This window comes from Rattus rattus, chromosome 3 (genome assembly GCF_011064425.1).
Source record: "Rattus rattus isolate New Zealand chromosome 3, Rrattus_CSIRO_v1, whole genome shotgun sequence".
Classification (NCBI taxonomy): Eukaryota; Metazoa; Chordata; class Mammalia; order Rodentia; family Muridae; genus Rattus; species Rattus rattus.
In genome coordinates, this window is record NC_046156.1 from 114,532,501 (window position 1) to 114,555,644 (window position 23,144).

The 23,144-nt window shown below is 38.5% G+C and overlaps 1 protein-coding gene across 1 annotated transcript in view; it reads right to left on the minus strand.

The window, feature by feature from the left end:
• Window positions 1–22,905, minus strand: part of LOC116895891 (heat shock 70 kDa protein 4L-like) — a 30,573-nt gene extending 7,668 nt beyond the window's left edge. The window contains exons 1-13 of the mRNA XM_032896980.1: window positions 22,718–22,905; window positions 22,087–22,171; window positions 16,240–16,505; window positions 16,017–16,093; window positions 15,003–15,154; window positions 14,406–14,512; window positions 12,784–12,917; window positions 10,871–11,067; window positions 5,687–5,785; window positions 3,870–4,007; window positions 1,192–1,317; window positions 818–925; window positions 125–244 (exon numbers count right to left, since the gene is read on the minus strand). Of these exons, the coding sequence (XP_032752871.1) occupies window positions 125–244; window positions 818–925; window positions 1,192–1,317; window positions 3,870–4,007; window positions 5,687–5,785; window positions 10,871–11,067; window positions 12,784–12,917; window positions 14,406–14,512; window positions 15,003–15,154; window positions 16,017–16,093; window positions 16,240–16,505; window positions 22,087–22,171; window positions 22,718–22,905 (1,797 nt within the window). The remainder of the gene's footprint in view (window positions 1–124; window positions 245–817; window positions 926–1,191; window positions 1,318–3,869; window positions 4,008–5,686; window positions 5,786–10,870; window positions 11,068–12,783; window positions 12,918–14,405; window positions 14,513–15,002; window positions 15,155–16,016; window positions 16,094–16,239; window positions 16,506–22,086; window positions 22,172–22,717) is intronic.
• Window positions 22,906–23,144: the final 239 nt, after the last annotated feature.

Sequence of the window (23,144 nt, forward strand, 5' to 3'; positions counted from 1 at the left end):
ATTCTTCAGTAAAAAGCGTAAGTTTGATATGCTCCAGTCTTGAAGTGGTAAGACCTGCAGTGTTGGAGCTGAGGACTTCTACTGTCACCATACATTAGCAGCAGCTGCCACCATTACCCCGTACCTTGTTTCTGTGTGCTTCTATCACTTTCAGGACAAGCTGGATCTTTTTCCCCAAGTCATTTAAAGCTTTTGGTCTCTCTTCATGCTCCACGTACTTCATTTGAATGGGCTGGCCATATTTCTATTCACATAAGAAACATTTAAAAAGAATGAATAGAGTTCTAACAGAATACATTTGTCCCCTACAGGATGATAAACAAAGACAAATATGTCCCTTCTGTCTTCCCACAAAGTAAAGTGTTAACATGGCCCTCATCCTACTTTAACCCTCATTTTATCTAAAGCATTCACTAAGGATTATCCCTTGACTTTCTTCAAAACCAAACATCCACTGTCAATCCTTTCAAAGCATGGGGCTAAACTGTGTAGAACCACTTGAAAAAGACAATGACCATCTACTACATACAGAATTCACAAATTTAAAAATTGGGTTTCAAATTTTATTTTATTTTTGAGACAGGGTCTCTGTGTGTAGCCCCCTGTTGTCTTTGAACTCTCTATGTAGAGTAGGCTGGCCTCACATTCACAGAGACACACCAACTTCTCTGTGTAACCCAAGAGCTCAGTGAGGTTAAAGTGTGTTCCACCATGCCAAGCAAAATGACCCAAACTAAATACCAATGCTTTTACATCATCATCTTTACAAAAGCTGCTTCAGTTAATAGTCACCAACCCCTTAAAGCAATTTACTAACCTTTAACTCCTGAAGCTTATCCACATAAACTTGTTTAGGTTGGTCCTCTCCTTCTTCATAAAGCCAATTTTCTGTGTCTTCTAACATTGCAGACAGCTTATTCATGTCCTAAGTTATACATTTAAGAGATACTAATTACAAATGCCTTTCTTAGAAAAAAGTCATTAAGAGATGCTATTCAGCTCAATGCCAGATTCATCCGACCTTATTCATAAACATGTTTTCATTATCCTTCTGCAACTTGAAAAATAACTAAGAATCATCTCCATGTAGGCTCAAAAATTGACAATAACGAATTTGATACACTTTTAAATGTAATTCATAGTAGGAATTTCAGATAAACATTCAGGCAGTTCTTACAACTTTAGACTTACTTCTGGAGTGATGAACTTTTCGTAGACAGTGCCCAATTTGTCTCTGAAATCATAGACGTATTCTTCAACAGCATTTTTAGCATCATTTCTTTCTTTCTCTAATTTATCCTGCATTATCATCTTCCCCTATTAAAAACGTTTCAGATTGTCAAAAAAAAAAAAAACACATTAGAGACCTGCTAGTTAAAACCATGATACTACTTTTTACCTCCTAAGAGGGCATATTTAAAAAAAAAAACAGAATAGAATCTTTGTGATTGTAGAGAAACTGATCCCTAGAACACTGGTGACAATAAAACATTCCACATCCACAGACCACAGGAACAGTATGGAGTCTTCACAACTAACAGAAGCTGGGCATAGTGGTACATACCTTTGACTCCAGCAGGCAAATCTCTGAGTTTGAGGCCAGCATGAGCTACATATTAAGACCTTGTCTCAAATAATAAATAAATGAATAAAGTAAAAATTACATTAAATAAATGAATGTAATTTCAGAATTATAAGTTGCCTTAAATTTAGCAATTCTAATCCTGAGCATATACTCAAATGAATGGGAAGCAGATACTTCGCAGACATGTATATGCCAGAATCTCCTGAGGTATTATTAATTATTACCAAAAATATATACTGAAGCATCCATTAACTGATATACTGATAAATGATATATGTGCACATGACAATTATGAGGCTTAGAAGAAGTTTCACATATGAGTGTCTCCTGAGATTATGTTAAGTAAAACGACCCAGACACAAAAGGACAAGTATTGTGTGATTCAATTTATGTGAGCTGCATAATGAGGCAGACTCTTAGGAGACAGGAAATGTGTGAGTGTTCAAGGAGAACTGAAAGAAGGGAGGAGAGGAGAGTTTGGTTTTCATGCTACAGCATTTTCCACCTTGGACAGCTGTAAGCTTTGGAAATAGCGGTGACAATGCTAAATACAATGAAGAATACTAACTTGAAAATTTAAGCTTGAAAATAGTCTCAAGATGTTAAATTCTATACTACATGTATTTTAAAAACAACATATTCCCAAATCACTGACTTGTATGCTTTGAGTGAATGAATTATATGGTATAGAACTTAAACCCTTGTAATAGCTTTTGAACACATCTATACATGTTCAAACTCCAGTATCCCCATTTACTTGTTGGAGACAGCAGGAAAGTCACAGACTCTTAGTTTTGGTACCCTACGATGACTCTAACCCACATTACATGGCTGTCACTCACAGAGTGTCTTCCTCCACACCTGGTGCTTTACTCTTAGTCAGGGATATATTAACAGCAGCTGTGATGCTGAGCTTTGGAGACTGATCCAAATATGAAGACCTGATCCAAATACGAAGGCTACTATCTGATTTGAGGTAGCATACTATACATAGTATAGGCCTCAGTTTTCTCATCCATAAGCCAAGACCAATAACAGAACCTACATACTGTGCTTGTTTTGAGGACTTCAAAGATCAACTGTTATGCTCAAAAGCAAGGAAAGAATGCAATTATAATTTTTGAACAAAATTTCACCTAAAAGCACTTTGTTTTCTAAACACAAGAATTCCTTTATAAATTATGATACAGTAGCATGGATTTAAAAATTAATGAAAAATTAATTTTGTACACTAATGTACAATAACTATAGTTTCCTACAGTTCATCCCTTTGGAAAAAACAAGCTCCAAATATATAAATTCTGAGTATTATATGAGATTTTTAGGAATTATTATGTATGAATAGAGCCTTGTTAATAGGTATTATGTGTTGAAACTTGTAAAAAAGCAAACCCTGTAAAATCAAATTTTCTTCAGGTAATGATGGGCAGTAAATAGTTGAATGCACCATGCTTCAAAGACTGGAAATTAGGAACTTGTAGACATTAGGAAGCACCATTTCAATATAAATTTAAGGATAAACATAAATATAATCACTTCATACAGTTACTACTAAAGAAAGAACTCATTTCTCAAAAGACTAGAACTAAACATGAAAATAGACAAGAGCAGGTAAAACGTTAACAATGGCAGCAAAGTTTAAATCATGGTTAATCAACACTCTGAATGGTCTTTAAGTATCACAAACTTACAAAGGAGGCCTGGTAGGCCAGAGATGTTACATACCTGTGATCTCAGAAAGCAGAGAAAGGAAGATCGGAGATTCAAGCCAGTGTGGGCTACACAGGAAGATCCTGCCTTAACATCTCCCCAAAACAAGACAAAGAATCCCCCAAACCAAGCCAAAACAAGAGAACAAAAAAGGGCTGTTCTTATTTTATTACTCTTAAAGGCTATAAAAGATGGAGCCAGAGGTGGTGGCACATATTCATAATCTTAGCACTTCAGAGGGAGAGGCAAGAGAATCAAGGGTTCAAGGCCATAGATTACACAATGAGTTTGAGGCCAGCCTAGGCTACGTGGGCCCTGGCTTAAAGTGGACAGGGGTAAGAATTCTCTTCAGAAGGCTTTTTTCTCTAAAGTGGATACTTTTTCATATAACTAAGATGAAAATATTATATATGGTACTAATACAGCTTACTATTTTGTCAAAAGGAGTTTAATGACATTTATAATTCCTTAATAATTGCAGACCAGATTGCTTAGATATAGTAGACAACCTTCGACACCAATACAGTATCAGAATGCATTTGCTGCTATTCAACAGGAACTCCAACTCACATACCTCATTTTCAATGTAGCTATTGAGAAGATCTTGAGTCAGTTGTCTGTACAGGCTACTCTGGATAGGTAGATCAATACTCTTGATTTTCCCTTTTTTAATAGTTTGATTTATGCGATCTTGCTTGTCTGAAGGAGGTGCCTGTAAAAGAAATTCAAATCAAAAGAGAAAATTTCTAAAACTAACAAATATAAATTATAGAGGTGAAACAAAAAAGCAAAGCCAAACAAACCTATTGTACTAGGCTGGGAGCAAAGCTCAGTAGTAAAGTGCTTGTTTAATATGTATAAACTCTGGGTTCAATTTCCAGTATCAACCCCATGCTTACACACACACACACACACACACACACACACACACACACACACACACACATACACACACACAAATTCTAAAAGCCGTTTATAGTTAATTAATGCTAAACCTTTACTATGTTTGCAATATGGAGCTGCACTCCAAAGCTGCAGTGAACTACTACTTCACATATAGTACTATGGCTATAACTCTTCACATATAGTACTATGGCTATAACTCTTCACATATATAGTACTATGGCTATAACTCTTGGCAAAGGAAAATAAATATAGGTAAGGGTATGGAGAAATTGGAATCCTTCTCATAAACTGTTGGTGATCTTATGAACTATATAGTGCTTGCTGTCGGTTTGTAAAACAGCCGGGCCCCTGAGACTGTTCCCTGGACACTTGTAAGCCTGACTACCTGAGTACAATCCCTAGGACCCATATGCAAGCTGTCCTTTGACCTCCATACAATATGTCTAACAATTCCATTGATGTGTCCAAGAAAATGAAAATATACAGACAGAAAATTTGTCAAAAGTAACATTCTCAATAGAAACTACACTGTAAATGCTCATCACCAATACATGGAGAAATCAGAATGTAGGATGCACTGATCAATACAGAAATTAAGTATAACACATCTTAGAGGCTCACCTGCTCATCACTGCCCTGCTTACCACCACAATAGGCTTAGACGCTCACATTCAAGTAGTTTTAGCTGAGTGTGGTGGCACATGCTATTAATTCCAACACTCTGGAAGCAGAGGCAGGTAGAGCTCTGTGAGTTTAAGACCTTGTCTTTCTGATTTTTTTCAATAGACCAAGCCTTGATTTTTATTACTTAAAAAGTTGCATATGTATTTTGCTTTCTGACTCTGTGCTTGTGCCTTCAACACTTTCACAATGATTTTCTGCTCCGCAATAAGGAAAGCCCTCTTGATCCTGTCATGGACACACTTGGCACACATGCAGCCACCACAGGCCCTGCTGACATGTTTCTTTGTCTTAGACAATCTCATAAGGACTCATAGCATGGACCCCCGGCAGTCACACACCACATTCAGATTTAGGTGCTTTCCCTTGCTGTTGCCAGGGGTTTGAGATAGCCTAGTTTTGTTAGAGGATGTACCATAGGAAAGCTTACAACAGTATGTCAAATGCTGGACCATTTTGAGTGCCTGTAAGCCCTTTCCTTGGAAGAGCAAGAATTATTATTTTTTAAAGTAAAATATGATAAGACCAAAAATGCCATACCAAGCATTACACACTTAAATTGTCTTCATTTGGAATTGTTCTGTTTCTCCATTTCTCCAAGACTATTAATTTCTAATTTCTATGGTAGGTGGTGCAGGTCTGTGACTAACTACTTGTGAGCTGAGGAGGAAGCACTCCAAGTGTGAGACAGGCCTGTACTACACACAGGAGACCTTGTCTAGAACAGACACAGCCAGACAAGCAGACATGAAATGCAATCCTGACAAAGCTCCAATCCACGACCACACAATTAAGAAAACTAACCTTTGCCTTGGCCCCAGTGTGGTCAATCTCTTCTTCTGGGGTATGTTCAGCATGACATTTCTGATGACCTCCTTCTTCTTGGTCAACCTGCATTTTGTCCTGGCAAGAAAAAATATTAATTAATGATACAGTTTCCTTTTCTTGCAAAAAAGCACAGCCCTATTCCTGTGTTGAGATGTGTGTGTACACTAAAGCAGTTCACTTTTCAAATGTCAGTAGCAACACACAGATCACCAAGTATTTGACCAAAAAGATCAGGGGGAGCTATATAAACAGACTTTCTCATTCACCCTTTTTGGTCAACATATGCAAACAATATAGACAACTATTCTGAAATTCATTAATCAGTATTCACAAACAAGTTTTAAAAAAGGAGAATTTTCAATTTGACATGAAAATGTTGTGGACACTTTAGATAGAAAAACAATGAAAAAGATGAGACTCATAACCACACAATTCAGTTATATACTTTTAAATTTATTTTTTACTGAAAATATTTTTTCATACAATATATTCTGATCACAGTTTTCTTCCCTCATCTCCTCCCCACACGTCTAACTTCATGCCTTCTTTCTCTTTGTTACGTATTTTCAAACGTAGTAAAACACTTACGTCAATCAAAACTTAAATGTCTGTGAAGCATTGGAATATAAACTCCTAAGCCCCCAAAATCAGCTGTTTACTTGGCAAATAGTCTTAAGCAACACATACATTCTTGTGCTCTTTCTAATCACATTTACCATCTTCTCGAAAGAAGTTTAGAATATAGGAATCATTGTAATTCTCGCTATATCTGGAATTAAGAAACACATACTACTCAGAAAGCTCTCTTGAACAAATAAATGCACACTTTTGTCAAAGAGAAGGTGAAGAAAATAAATAAAAATGTTCAAAAGTCCCAAAAATAGAAATGGAAGCAATAGAACTGAGGGAGTCCTAGAGAAGGATAATCTAGGTAACTGAACAGGGTCTAAACCCTCAAGTATCACCAATGGGATATAAGAGATGGAAGGGAGCATCTCAGGTATAGAGGATGCATACAATAGAAAAAATTGATTCATTGATCAAAGACAATGTTAAATATAAAAATTTCCTTACATATGAAAAGACTAAACCTAAGAACAATAGGAATAGAAAAGCAATCATAGGTACAAGGCCCAGAAAACATTTTCAACAAAATCATAGAAGAAAAAAGGTTACTTTCCTAACCTAAAGAAAGAGCACACAGAGCACCAATAGACAAAGTCTTCTCACCATGTAATCATCAAAACACTAAATGCACAGAACAACTGAAGAATACTAAAAGCTGCAAGGGATAGAGGACAAGGAACATAAAAGGCAGATCTATCAGAATTACACTCAACTTTTCAACAGAGATTCTAAAAGTCAGAAGAGCTTTGGCTATGCAGACTCAGACTATAGATGCCAGCATAGACTATTACATCAAGTAAATCTTTCAATCATCATAGATGGAAAAAATAAAATATTCCATGACAAAATCAAATCTAAACAATATCTAGTTCCAAATCCAGCCCTACAGGTACTAGAAGGAAAAACATCCAACCCAAAGAGGTTAGATACACACAAGAAAACACCCAAGTAATTTTATACCAGAAAAACAAAAAGAACAGAAACATACCCACCACCACCACCAAAATAACAGAAATTAATAATCATTGGTCATTAATATATCAATATCAATGGGCCCAATTCCCCAATAAAAAGACAAAAGATAACAGAATGGATGCAGAAACAAGATCCAGCCTTCTGCTCTGTTCTTTGGAAAGTCAGTTGTGTTGGATGGTGTTTTGCTGGGACAAAAAAACATGAAGGGATGTTTTGTTGAAGTGGACATAGGTGAAAGGCTAAGTTAGACTCATGAAGGACCATTTGGCTGAAGCAGACACATGTGATGAAGAATTTTTTCTTAGGGACACTAATGTATTGGTATACCTTACATTGCATCTCCATGTCTGGACTCCATACAGAGAAACACACCAAAAAAACTTCTGGTGGTGTGCTGCAGCAGCTTTTTGCCACTTCTGTGTACTTGGGCTGATTGGCAGAGTGATGTTAGCTAAGACAGATTCATGTGTTAAGGCAAGACATGTGGTGAGGCTTGGCTTCCATAGCTAAACCCTTGGTATGGACTCTTCACTGATCTTCGTTTTGCTGAGAGAGGCACAGGTGAGAATGGGCAACCCTTTTGGTCATTTATGCTGACTGCTGCTGATTCAGCTGAGGCCTGGCTATTCCTGCTAGGCCATGCTACCACTGCTATATCCTGACACTACTCTACTGAACTGGGCTGCTGGTATATCTTTAAAGTGTTCGTGAGTGGATCAAGCTGCTGCTGCTGACCTGTAATGACCGGGTATGCACTCACTGATAAGTGGATATTAGCCCAAAATCTGGAATTACCCAAGATACAATCCACAGACCACATGAAGCTCAAGAAGAAGGATGACCAAAGTGCAGATGCTTCAGTCCTTCTTAAAAGGGGGACTAAAAATATAAAAATATTCATAGGAGGAGATATGGAGACAAAGTTTGGAGCAGAGACTGAAGGAATGGCCATTCAGAGCCTGCCCCACCTTGGGATACAGCCTATGTATATACAACCACCAAAACTAGACGATATTGATGAAGCTGAGAAGTGCATGCTGACAGCAGCCTGATATAGCTATCTCCTGAGATGTTCAGCTAGATCATGTCAAATCCAGAGGCGAATGCTAGAGCAAACCACTGAACTGAGAATGGGGCCCCATTGGAGGAATTAGAGAAAGGATTGAAGGAGCTGAAGGAGCTTGCAACCCCATAAGAACAACAATACCAACCAACCAGAGCTCCCAGGGATTAAATCACCATTCAAAGAATACACATGGATAGACCCATGGCTCCAGGTGCATATGTAGCAGAGGTTGGCCTTGTTGATCACCAATGGGAGGAAAAGCCCTTGGTCTTGCCAAGAATGGACCCCCCAGTGTAGGGGAATGTCAGAGGGGAGAGGCGGGAAGGGGAGATGGGTGGGGAGGAGGCACACCCTCATAGAAGAAAGGGGATAGGGATGGGATAGGGGCTTATGGCGGAAACCAGGAAGCAGACTAACACTTAAATGTAAATAAAAATAACCAAGAAAAAAAAAGAAAAAAAAGCAAAAAAAAAAAAAAAAAAAAACCCTTCTGGAGATACCAACCATCATCCCTGATTTCAAGCTCTACCACAGAGCTATAGTAATAAATATCATATGGTATTGTATAAAAACAGGTTGATAAATGGAATCAAATTAGGACATAAACACACATACGTATGGTACCTGGTTTTTGAGAAAGAAGTCATAAAGACACACACACACACACACACACACACACAATCATCTTCAACAAATGATGCTGGTCTAACTGGATGTAGGCATTTAGAAGAATGCAAATAAACCCATATCTATTACCCTGCGCAAAACTCAAGTTCAAGTGGATCAAAAACCTCAACATAAAACTAGACACACTGAATCTGGTTAAAGAGAGAGGAGGTGGGGGGAATAGTATTGCACTGATGTTCAATGGAGGACTTGGAGGAGAGGGAGAAAAACTGTAGTTGGGACATGATATATGAGAGAATGATGCTTTTTAAAAAATTACTGGGAAAAATACCATGGACCATAATTCAAGCATTTTTAAGTAATAGTACAACTTTGATCAATCAAGAAGAAAGATAAATATGATTCTTGTTAAATGAAGTATGCAACTTCCCAAAAGAGGAAAAATTGTGCTGTAATAAGATAAACCCTCCTCCATCTTAAATGGGGTCTTCCTAATGTCCCTCGGGTATGGACTTCAGTAAGCATCTGACCTCAGGCTCCTGAGTGGCTGATACTCTGGAGACCTCCCCTAGTTATCTTATGGGTATGGATGCTTGGCCTGCATCTTTGTCTGGGTACCAGTTGTGTACCTGGTGCCTGAGCAGGCCAGAAGAGGGTGTGGAATTTGGAGCTCACCTTACAAGCAGGTGTAAGCTGCCATGTGTGTGCTGGGAAGAAAGCCTGGGTCCTCTGGGAGAGCAGTTGGTACTCACCCACTGAGCCATCTCTCCAGCTCCCACACAACTTTTTAAAAATTTTAAGTGAAACTCTTCTTCTGTAGCCATGCTGACTTCAACCTCTCTGCAAACTTTCTCTTCCTGAGTGCCAGAATTATAAGCAAAACTACCCATTCTGTCCCCTCTCTCTCCAGCCCCCTCTTTCTGTTTGTGGGGTGTGTGTGTGTGGGGGGTGTTTATGCATGTGCAAGCTCAGAGAGGCAGAGTTAAAGGCCAGCCTGAATGACAGAGTGGGTCACAGGTCAGCTACACAGTACAACCTGTTTTGAAGAAAACACACACACACACACACATACACACACACACACACACACACACACACACGACCCAATAACACTTTACAAATGCAGTTGACAATAAGATACAAATTGTGCACATTTTCTCTTCAGTGATAGAATCAGGCTCTTCCTGAGCTGGGCAGAAAGGCAAAGGTGCACACTTGTGAGCCTAGCGTTCTAAAGATGGAAGCAGGAGGAGCAGGAGTTCCTTGGCCTCAGCTACAGAGGGTTTAAGAACAGCCTGGGGATCATGAGCCCCCGCCTCAACAATCCCTATAGTACTCCTTCCTACAGTATCAGCAGGAAACTCACTACTCACAAATCTGTCTTTCAATGCCACCTGACATATAGCATATCCCTTTGTTTAACTGCCACAGATGCACTATAAGTAAACCCTTAAAATACTTATGAAACTATTTAAGAAGCTATCTTTAATCCCAGAATGCCAGGAGGTAGAGGCAGGTGGATACCTATAAGTTAGAGGCCACCTGATCTACATAGTGATACCCTGTCTAAAAAGAACAACAAAGTTGTTTTATCTAGTTATAAATAAAATGTACATTTTACAGAGTTTAGCCCTGGATTTTAAACTCACACGTTCTATATAAGCTATGAAAGATGCTTTGGCCCCTCAGAAATGCATTACAATATAGACAGTGCAGATCCTATTTAAACTAAATGTCTTCCTTAGTGTGGTTGAGAGACTCTACAGAAGAAACTCCAAGGCCAAGTAAGGCCAAATAAGGTACTCACTACTGAGGTGCTGTCAAGATCCCTGGTGAGAAGACCCTGAGACATGGTTTCTACCTACCACATCCTCTTTGCCTTCGTTCTTAGAAGCTTCTGTTTCCATGGGGGCATCGTTATGATCACCTTCCAGATTCTGCTTCTCAATTACTGATGCACTGGCCACACTGAAGATTCCATGGATGTTAATACGAACTTTAACCTTTACTTTAGAACTGTCACCATCAGACTGTGGGAAAACATTCTGAATAGTGAAGTTTCCTTAAGGAAAAAAAGCTTTCATTAGTGTATGAACCTCGATCAAACTCATTAAAGGCTTTAGTAACTTAATCATCATCTTTAAGCATATGTAAAAATATGAATAAGTTCTGGATGACTGCTATGGGACAAGTGCTTTGCTCAGATAATCCTCTTTAGAGCATTTATGAGCTACTGTGAAGACTTACACATTAAATAATTTGCTAGGAAAATGTGACTTTGATATTATATATACATTTATCATGTGCCTATGCACAGATATAAATGCCACCATCAAGTGTGGAGGTCAGAGACAACTTTCAGGCGGTCCTATCTGGAAGTTGAACTCAGGTCCTCAGGCTTGGTGGCAAATGCCTTAATTCTACTTAGTATCGTGCCAGGCAAAGCACTGGGAGTTTAAACTAGGAACAATTTGATTCAAAAGCTAATAAATGACTTTGAGTAACTTATAATTAAAAGCCAAAACAATAAAGTCTAATTTCTGAATTTGAAAGCCATACACACACATATACACAACAATTTTGCTGAATTTTATAAACAAAAACTGTTATCACAGTTTATGAATAAAGGTCTTCTAAACATTAAAAACAAAATTGATGCCAAAATTAGTGATAGCAAGTAAAGAGACTAAGAGGCCAAAAGTAAGATAGGCCAGTAAACAAATTTGGCCTGTAGTTTTACAGGTTGGGTTATACCTTCAATACTCATTCTAATCAGGCCTCCTGAAGTATCTCACATGGTGATGGTACTTAGTGGTTTTTCTGTTTGTTTTTAAGAAGGTATTAAACTGAAGACTGGTTTCCTTATCAGAAGGAAATATTCAGGAAAGAGAGAGAAGCATGTGACAAGAGAGAATACCAGTCACTATGACAATGGCCACCTACGGAGAAAGGAGAGGGACCTGGAATGGATCCCTCCTTTGGAGCCCTACCAAGAAACACACTTTCTTTGCTCAGGTCAGAACTCTAGCTCCTGATGATGACAATAAATGCCTGCTACAGAGATATTTAGCTGTACACCTGTAGCAGCCATCAAAACCAGCATAACCTGCATTAACTTCCATTGCATTGGTGATGTGCTATCTTATTTTCAGTCTACCAATACAGAAAAAAATTAAATTTTCTTTTAAACATTATAAAATTATGTTTTATATTGTATCATTTAAAACTAAACAGATAAAATGGACATCACAGTTCCTTATCTGCTCTTTCATATCACCCCATAGTACAGTTTCAGAATCACACAGTGATGTTAATAAAATTTGAGTAAAAGTGTTTTTCAGTAAACAACCTTGACCAATTTTTCAGGCCAATTTTAGAGTACTTACACTACAAGTCAATGAGAACAGGAGGACTGCTTGGGAAGCGGATGAGGAGTGGCAGAAAGAGAATGAGAGGATAATGGGGGGGGGCGTATGACCAAAGCACACTATGCACACACACACACACACACACACACACACACACACACACACACACCTGAATGTCATAATGAATCCTGTCATTTTTATATATACTAACAAAAATGTCAAAACAAATAATTAACAGTCCAAACATGCTATTTTTCTAGAAATAAACTAAGCATGAAAAAGTTCATAGTTACAAAAAGGAACATATTTCTTTAAAATACAAGACCAATTTAAATGAAATGCTAACTTTTGCTTAATTCATTATATATGGTTTATTAAAGGTTAAACACTAAATTTTTTTGTTGTCTTACCAATTCTTGGATCAGGATAAGGCACTTCATGCAAATTAGTATAAAATGCTTCTAGTTCAAATGGTTCCTTCTTGTGGAAAGTTATGACTTTTGAGAATGGAGCTGGGTGGTTCTTAGAGAAGACTTCACATTCCCTACAGCACAGTGGGAAAGACTCACTTAATGAACAGGTTGCTTGGGAAGCCAATGTCAGAACATATTTAGCACATGAGCAGCAATTGCCAACAAATTAACAAATGTAAAGAAAAACAGCTATGGATTTTTCTATTTTCAACAAGTTTATAGTTTAAGGCTTTCTGAATGTCTAACAAAACTGTGCATCACTGTACACTAAGAGAAAAAAATTACTGGGATATGCATATTGTGAGGTTGTATGTAGGAAGGGTCAGGCCCTGCCTTATTAACTCTCCAACACCTGCCTTATGCAGCCCTTTGAATTATAGCTCCTGTTAAGTACACTTATTTGGAAATAGATTTCCAGTTACAGAAGGGTACAGATATAAGGACAGGACAAAGAGTGCCTCTGTATCAGTCACCTGGCCTTGCTTACTACTGCCCTTTTCCCTACTTGTCTTTCCATTTGAATGTACATACTCTATCTGTGCATTTTTCACTAAACAATTCGAAAGTGATACAATATGTTACTATTTTAAATACTTCAGTGTACACTTCCAATTGTTCAACCTATGCCCGTGTATAGTGTTTTCTTCCCCCTAGAACAGGAAATTCTAAACTTGTAGTGATCTCTATTACTTAAAGAATGTAACAGGAACATTTATGTATTGACCATGGCTATCTATTATATAACATTATTTATTACCTAAGTGGCACAGGGCTTAAATACACAACTCATCTTTCTATTCCAGGAGCCTACTAATACTTTCTTCTGTCTTACTGTGTTCACTGTCGCACTGTTAGAGTTAGAGTTTAGTTTACTCTCTTATATTTGGATTTTTCTCATTTATACATTTAACTGAAATTGACTCTACAGAACAGTTCCTGACTTAAGTTGAGATTAAACTGAGCCATCCAAATGCTCTGCAGTGCATTCATATAGAATTGTGTCTTCCTTCCTTAGGGCTTCTATTGCTGCAGTAAAACACTATGGCCTAAAAGCAAGTTGAGGAAGGAAGGGCTTATTCAGCTACACTTCTACATCACAGTTTATCATCAAAGCCAGGACTTTCCTAATGTTGGACCTTTTAATACAGTTTCTCATATCATGGTGACCCCAACCATAAAATTATTTTCATTGCTACTTTAGAACTGTAATTTTGCTACTGTTATTAATCATAATGTAAATATCTATTTTTCTGATGTTCTTAGGTGCCTCCTGTGAAAGAGTCACTTGACCAGCAAAGGACCCTTGACCAGCAGGTTGGGAATCACTGCTCTACAGGTTGGCCCACAGCCTGATCATGGAGGAATTTTTTTCAATGGAGTTAATGTGAATATGCTCATCATGGTTTGCAAATGTATTATTTCTTACAGTCTCTTTCTCTAATAATATTTTAGTATATCTAATATAATTTTTAGAAGCATAAACTCTAATTTAGAAAAAGCAGATTTGTCTGGCTAAAAATTTATGATAAAATATAATGAAAAATTTAAAAATAACCTACCCAGTCCCTTCTTCAAAAGAAGTCTTCCAACTTAATGTGACTGAGTAGGGAACAAGGTCTGTTATGGAAAATTCACGCACTTTAAATGCTGGTGAGAGAATCGCACACTGAAAGTAAGAAGTGCACTTAAGTGAGCAAGTACAAATCACACTCTAGGGAAACCAGAACTAAATTCTTAGTACTGTCTTTACCATAAAAATTGTTAAGATTTTACATTTTGCTACCTTTGGTAATGACAAATGAAACTTTAAAATGGCCCAAGTATTTTATATGGTTTTACAAAAACTAATTTAAAAACAGCTTTAAATTTCCAAGAACCATTAATGGACATACTCTCAAGAATTCAGTTTTCAGAACATAAGCACATTATCCTATGACACTTTAAAAATTTAAGCAGAACCAGGCATAATGGTGCATGCCTTTAATCCCAGCATTTCAAAGACAGAGGCAAGTACATAGATACACATACAGTGTTGTGTGTGATTGGGGGAGGGAGGGAGAAACAGATGGACAGAGCAGACAGTCAATTTACTTTCATTCTATTGATGTGGTGACTGGAACAGACACTGTCCAACCTACAAACGAAGCAGCCCTTACCTGCAGTGCACATCCTCGGGCGACGGCTTCATCAGCATTTAGGGTGGTACTGATGTCTTTCAGGAAGAACCTAGTGACTTGCTCCTTGACTGCAGGAATCCGAGTAGCTCCTCCTACGATTTCTATGCTGTTTATGTCTTCACGTTGTAAATCTGCAAGTAAAATGTTTTTCCGTGAAAGAATGAGGACTATTAAAAATTCTTGCACACTAGCTATTTGAAGGAACTTTATATGTAAGGGGATTTTTTTATTTGTTCAAAAGAAAAAAATTATGAAACAGGTAAATCAAAGCACTGTGTGAGACCACTGAGTGTGGTCCAGATGGCAATGATGGATGACAGGGATAGAAAAATCTCCTAATGAGCTCTAAAGCTCTCCAGGGCTTGTCACCTTCCTAACTGGCACATTTTGGCCTTATTAAGCTATTTTTTTTATTATTAACTTGAATATTTCTTATATACATTTCGAGTGTTATTCCCTTTCCCGGTTTCCGGGCAAACATCCCCCTCCCCCCTCCTCTTCCTTATGGGTGTTCCCCTCCCAACCCTCCCCCCATTGCCGCCCTCCCCCCAACAGTCTAGTTCACTGGGGGTTCAGTCTTAGCAGGACCCAGGGCTTCCCCTTCCACTGATGCTCTTACTAGGATATTCATTGCTACCTATGAGGTCAGAGTCCAGGGTCAGTCCATGTATAGTCTTTAGGTAGTGGCTTAGTCCCTGGAAGCTCTGGTTGCTTGGCATTATTAAGCTATTTTTAAAGTTATCTTCAAGACAGAAATCATGTCCTTATTTCTGGTTTAATCTCCTACCAAAATCTTAGGAAATTAAATAAAACACCCCAAAAATACAGTTGGAAGGTTTATGATGTAAACAATATAACAAGCAATGAAAAATGCTCAGGAAACTGAACATTTTGTATCCTGTTCTATGAATGAATGAGTTGTAATTTCTTTCAAAGTGAAAAATACAAAACAAAGCAAAACAAAATAAGAAGTAAGTCGTCATTTCCACTTACTAGCTTGATCCATTACTGCTTTTAAAGGTGGTTCAACCCTGGCCAACAGGGAAGCACACAACTGTTCAAATTGAGCCCTGTGAGAAAATGAAATAAAAATCATTATTTTGGAGAAGGAAAGTTGAACATACCCTCTAAAGCAACCAGAACTTGGGGAAAACCCCCCAAACATGACTCAAACAGAAAATCAGCAAGCACTCTTCCAACTGAAAGCACATGGTACCTGTTCATCTTACTAGAAACATCAAGGTCATTCATGAAACACTCGATGTTTAGGGGAAGATCTGACGCATTTGCACTCATCAGCTTCTTTAGTTTTTCACATTCCTGATACAGCCGCAACAAGGCCCGAGAGTTCTCTTTGACATTTATCTTATATTTGGCCTTGAATTCATCACAGAAGTAGTCTACTAAAGCCTCATCAAAGTTCCTTCCACCCAAATATGGGTCAAAGGTAGTAGCCAACACCTGTTTAAATAAGAGAAATAACTAAGTTTTGTGAAGTACATTGTCTCTTCATTACTTTTCTAATAACATAACAAAACACCATGACCAAGGCACAACCTAAAAGACAAATTTAATCTGAAGCTCACAGGTTCAGAGGGTGAGTCTATGACCATCATGACAGGAAACATGGCAGCATGCTTTCAGGGCTAGAGCTTTCATCTTGAGGCACAGCCACAGGCAGAGAAAGCTAACAGTAACACACTTCCTCTCAAGGCCATACCTCCTAACCTTCCCAAACAGTTCTACCAACTGAGGACCAAGTATTTAAACACAGGAGCCTATGGGGGCTAGTCTCATTCAAACCACCACACTCCATTTCCTGGCCCCTATAGACTTAATGACCATATCATAATGCAAAATGCATTTAATCAAACATCAAAATTCCTATTGTTTAAAAATCTAGTCTCTTCAATTGTAACCTCCTGTAAAATAAAAATCAAATAGCAAATTACATACTTTTAACAAACAGTGGGACAAAATATATTTTTACCATTCCAAAAGGGGGACATAGTGAGGAAACTTTGGGCAAAAGCAAGATCAAAGCACACAAAGGCAATCACCAAATTGTGTTTGTGTGTGAAAACACATAGACGGCTCCCCTTTTTCAGCTTTGCTGTGTACAACATACTTCTCTTAGGCTGGTTCAACTCTGCATGAAGCTCTCTCCAGCACATATCCCACAGCTCTGGCATCTTCAATATTTTGGGGTCTCTAGAGCAACCAGGCTTTACTTGCATAGCTTCATGCGATGACCATCAGGGTCTCCATGTAGGCTCCCCTGCTATATTCCTGGTCTTGGTGCTTTTCTTCAACTGTAGGAAGAGTCAGCAGTCCTTTTTCTCATGCATCCTTCATGACTCTAATTTTTTATTTTCCTTTCTTTTTGAGAGAGGGTTTTTCCATAAAGACTTAGTGGTTCTAGAAATCCTAAGTAGATCAGACTGGCCTCAAATTCATAGAGATCTATCTGCCTCTGCCTCATTTTATGCTAGGATTAAAGGTGTGGCTTCCTTCGTAACTTTAAAGCCAGAACCACAGCTACAAAATTCATCTGCTTGCTTGGGGTAGAGCATGGCCCTGCCTTCTTCTTCGATTAAATTTTAATAAGTTTTCCTTAGTAGTTGCTTTTAAGGCAGACAAAATTAAAATTCCTTTAGTCCTCTCTTTTCACAAGTTGCAGAATTAGATGGGTGGCACCTTGCTCAGAGGGCACTACTGCCTTTGTTTCATTTCTGATCAGACATCTCCTTGATCATTTTATCTTCTTCAGCACAAGCCTGGGCTCCAACATGAAAATTTTCTGGTACTCTTCCCTTCAAACTATTCATTTTATATATCTTTTCACCCAACTGCTCTTTTTCATTGTAGTCCTGCATAAGAGTGATTACTAATAACCAAGCAACAGAGTCAATATTAGGTTGTTTTGAAATCTCTTCCACCAATTAAATTAGTCTAGAATTCTTCAATTTGGCCTCCAAGAGATTATTAGAACAAGGACAAAAAGCAGCTATGTTCTTTGCCAAAATATCTTAAGAAAATGGTCTCTAGCCAACTTCTTTTTTTTTTTCCATCTTTATTAACTTGGATCTTTTTTTTTTATCTTTATTAACTTGAGTATTTCTTATTTACATTTCGATTGCTATTCCCCTTCCCAGTTTCCAGGCCAACATTCCCCTAACCCCCCCTCCCCTTCTATATGGGCTTCCCCTCCAACTTGGATATTTCTTATTTACATTTCGATTGTTATTCCCTTTCCTGGTTTCTGGTCCAATATCCCCCCAGCCCCTCCCCCCTTCTGTATGGGTGTTCCCGTCCCCATCCTCCCCCCCATTACAACCCTCCCCCCAACAATCATGTTCACTGGGGGTTCAGTCTTGGCAGGACCAAGGGCTTCCCCTTCCACTGGTGATCTTACTAGGCTATTCATTGCTACCTATACAGTTGGAGCCCAGGGTCAGTCCATGTATAGTCTTTGGGTAGTGGCTTAGTCCCTGGAAGCTCTGGTTGGTTGGCATTGTTGTTCATATGGGGTCTCGAGCCCCTTCAAGCTCTTCCAGTCCTTTCTCTGATTCCTTCAACGGGGGTCCTATTCTCAGTTCAGTGGTTTAATGATGGAATTCACCTATGTATTTGCTATATTCTGGCTGTGTCTCTTGAGAGAGATCTACATTCGGTTACTGTCACCCTGCACTTCTTTGCTTCACCCATCTTATCTAGTTTGGTGGCTGTATATGTATGGGCCACATGTGGGGCAGGCTCTGAATGGGTGTTCTTTCTGCCTCTGTTTTAAATTTGCCTCCCCATTCCCTCCCAAGGGTATCCTTGTTCCCCTTTTAAAGAAGGAGTGACGCATTCGCATTTTGGTCATCTTTCTTGAGTTTCATGTGTTCTGTGTATCTAGGGTAATTCGAGCATTTGGGTTAATATCCACTTATCAATGAGTGCATACCATGTGTGTTTTTCTGTGATTGGGTTACCTCACTCAGGATGATATTTTCCAGTTCCACCCATTTGCCTATGAATTTCATAAAGTCATTGTTTTTGATAGCTGAGTAGTATTCCATTGTATAGATGTACCACATTTTCTGTATCCATTCCTCTGTTGAAGGGCATCTGGGTTCTTTCCAGCTTCTGGCTATTATAAATAAGGCTGCTATGAACATAGTGGAGCACGTGTCTTTGTTATATGTTGGGACATCTTTTAGGTATATGCCCAAGAGAGGTATAGCTGGGTCCTCAGGTAGTTCAATGTCCAAGTTTCTGAGGACCCTCCAGACTGATTTCCAGAATGGGTTGTACCAGTCTTCTAGCTAACTTCTTAAAATTGTTTCCTCCAGATCTTCTTGGGTTAGCCTTCATAGTCCACATAGCTCAGCTATCTTTCAAGTTCCCATGCTTATAGGATTCAATGGCATTTCTAGCCCAAAGTCCCGAAGTCTACATTCCTCCAAAATAAACTTGATCAGGCCTGCCACAGTCAACAGTTCATGTCAGGAGCCATCATAGGAGAAGCTAAAATCTTCTTCCTGAATCTTCTGAGATGCTCCCTTGATTAAAAATCTATGATGAGCTCCAATAGGCAAAACACAGGAGAAATTCTGTTTTAGGAAGATTCCCTGCTATTAATATGCTTCTCTTGTTATTATTAAACATATATAACAATCACTAGGTACTAGCGCATTCTTTTGAGCAGATCTCTGCAGAACAACAAAGATGTACTGTCTTGTAGTGATGTTATATAGACAAATAGATGATTTCTTAATCCTTAATGATGATCTTATAAGAATTCCTAAGTTTATAGTCATTAAGCTCTTTTAATAGCACAGCTATTTTATACTTTGTGATAGTCAAAACTGTAATGAGAACTCTTCCAGTCTTTAGTGTCATGAGTTAATTGGTTCTGAGATAGTAAGCAGACTTCCTGCACCTTACAGAACATTCTAAGAGACTGTAAAACCATTAACCAAAGGTTGTAAAAAGGGAATTAGAATTTATTATAGGTGCTAGGATGAAGATAAAATATTGACTGGGTTTTATCTAGAAAACTTCACTAATATTTGCTTTGCATAACGTTAATTCTTTTAACTCTCCATGAACCTGAAGTTGATGACAGTTGATGGATGTTTAGACATATTACTCTAATGGATATGTATATAAACATTATCTGTTGTAAACTTATTTATGATTTGGAATTATGTAAACTTTTACCATGTGATCCATATTCTAAGATGTATAAGTGTTGAGGACATAGAGAGAAAATGGAACTGAGCTGAGGACACCATTTTAGATAGAACACCTTGATAGAACTGAACTGATGAGAATTTTTTAGAACTCAAGACAGTTTTTAGTAGAACTCAGAAGAAATTAGGGAAAAGGCACAGTATTGGAAGTAATGACATTGAGAGCAAGAGTATTATTGTGACATCAGAGAAGGAGGAGAGAGCAAGATTAGAAGGAGAATGAAGAGTGGAATAACTTAGAAACTATAAGGAAACTTAAAATACTAGAAGAGCAATATGCAGAATGTTAAGGGAAAAGGAAAAAAAAGCAGGAGCAGGCAGGCTTCTCCTTACTATGGGACAGAATAGGTCTTTTCTTTACAGCAAGGTAGGCTTAGTCTTACTAAAGAGAACAAAGCTTTCTCCTTATAGACTTAGTTTAATTCATTTAGCAATAAAAGGGTAGAAGCCTTTTCTTTATGCAGTAAACCTACTGGGGCTCATTCTTCATCCAGAATGGTAGTTCTTTCTCCACTAGCACTTTTGCTCCATGTACATATGTAAGTGTATGGATGTGTGGGTGTAAAAAGTATGTAATTATGATGAGGACAGCATAAGCTGGACCCACAGTTCAATAGAATTTAAAAAAAAAAGTATAGCCATGAATCTGTATGCATAATTTATGTGAGTTTAATCCATATTTGCTTGTGTAAAAGGTTTTTTCTCTGTGTGATTCTCTTCTCCTGGTTCAAAGAAGTTTACCTGCCGCTTGTTCCCCTTAACTAACAAGCAAGGCTCTCCATAAAAAAAACAGAAAAGGCTCTAACCAAATTAATCCCCTGCTGTATTTTTGATAAGGTACTAAATACCCAGGCAGGTTTCTGGTCTCCAGAGGACTCAGGCAGCTCAGCTGTTATAAAGTAACTTAGACTTAAGTGAGGTTAAAAGTCTTGTTATACAACAAGCCTAAATATCTTGAAAGAAAGGCTGCCCCTAACAGAATTCACTCTTAGTATTTGAACCTCTGTCTTAGTTACTTCTCTGTGCTGATTATTATTGAGGGAAAAGAAAATGTAGATGATGTCTAATTTGGGGCTAAAACCCATGACACCTGTCTCCTGAGACCCCTTGTGGCAAGGCACAGCAGGAACAGGTGGGCTTAGATTCTGATTCCGCAAAAGGAAATGTGAGGGAGGAGGGAGAGAGAGGTGGGGGTTTGGAGGGAGAACGTAATTAGAATGACAGGTTTTTGGGGGAAACCTCAATTGTGGGCACCTCTCAAGCAACTCTTAGTAACTTCTAAGCTTATTCTCAACTAGAAGACCATATTTAAACATATGAACCTGTTTAGGGACCAGTTGCATTTCAAACCACCACAAACAAAAATAAAATAAAAACAAACAAACAAAAACCCTCTAAAATTGTGAAAGTAAGGCCAACCAAAAGATCCTGTCAATGGAATGCCAAATGTTTGTACCTGGCTCCAAACGGTTCCTGCTTTTATGCTACCTGCTGCGTAGTTATCCGGCACCCCCACTTAGTTCTTTCTAGAAATAACTAGTGACAACTAAAGAGAGCTCATCTCATTTACGCTCACTGGTTCTCCCTAATACATGAACCCCCAAAACGAAATGCTAAGAGTAGAAGAGCAGTCTTCACGAGTGCGGACCAGAGGTAAAGCCGCGAGAGAGAAGAGACCAAAGAGTGATCTATAGCATTACATGTAATCAGTCAGTTTTCAGGACAGTATTTCTGCCTTTCCGTTGCAATCTTTTTGCAAAAGAGCACTACTTTACTTTTATAACAACATAAGGGCCAAGCACACAAACGAGATTAAAACCTACTACTTCCACCAGGACTAGAGGCTGCAGCAGCCGGACTGGCTGTCTGTGGAGTCGAGATAAGTCAGAATCTCCAGGATGATCAACCCTTCTCCCCAAGAAAAATGGAGAGAAATAAGTCATAATCCCCTGATTAGGGAGGTCACTCCTTCCGCAAGCGTGAACCATCAGAGTTTCTTTCTAGAGGGGACACCATGCAGGATGCCAAGTGCACAAGAGGTGCTCTTTCCCACAGACTCTGCATAGACTGCATGAATACAGAACATCCACAGGGTCCACTGCTACCCACATGAAAAGTACAAAACTCGTCCTTCCATGTAATAATGTGTGTATTAAACTGAGAATCAGGGCCATTAAGGCTATTGCATCTATCAATCTTATAAGACTGACAGATTTGAATAAGACTCACTGATGAAAAACGTATGAGATGACTTTGCTTTAAAGAAAGCAGGAAAATTCACCCTTTGTTACTAAGCGCAAAATTCTAAGATCTGAGGCCAGAGTGATTAAGGCAACTTATACAAAAACTGGGCCTATAATTTCAGCAATGCCTTTTCCCTTTATTTTCTAATTCTAGAGATTTTGTTTATAGTACCATGAAGGTCAGTGCACATCACGGATGACACACACAAACCTGTAAGCAGAGATATAACACTGCTGCAGAAACTGATAGAGGCACATACATTTTCCAAGCATTATCACATCTGCAGAAATCCCAGGACTCTCCTCCATAGGCCTAGCAGCTATCAAATCTCTCAGCTTGAGAGAGGATGCAGGATGCAGACTCTGAGAGCCATCACACTGCCTGTGGGCTTTACGCATGGCGCGCTGCCACTGGAGTTACCCATGCTCCTGAAAACCCTCTCCTTTTACTCATACTTTGAGAAGCTCCAGGGAGTTCATTAGCAGTTTCTAGAAAGTTTTCATCATCAGTAGAAGAACCCAAGGTCAGGAGAGTCAGAAATTGATAGCCGCCCTTCTATGATTGCTGTTTTTGACTAGATATGTATATAAGAATATACATAATGAGAATGTTTAGATTTTTATGTATGAGTGTTTTG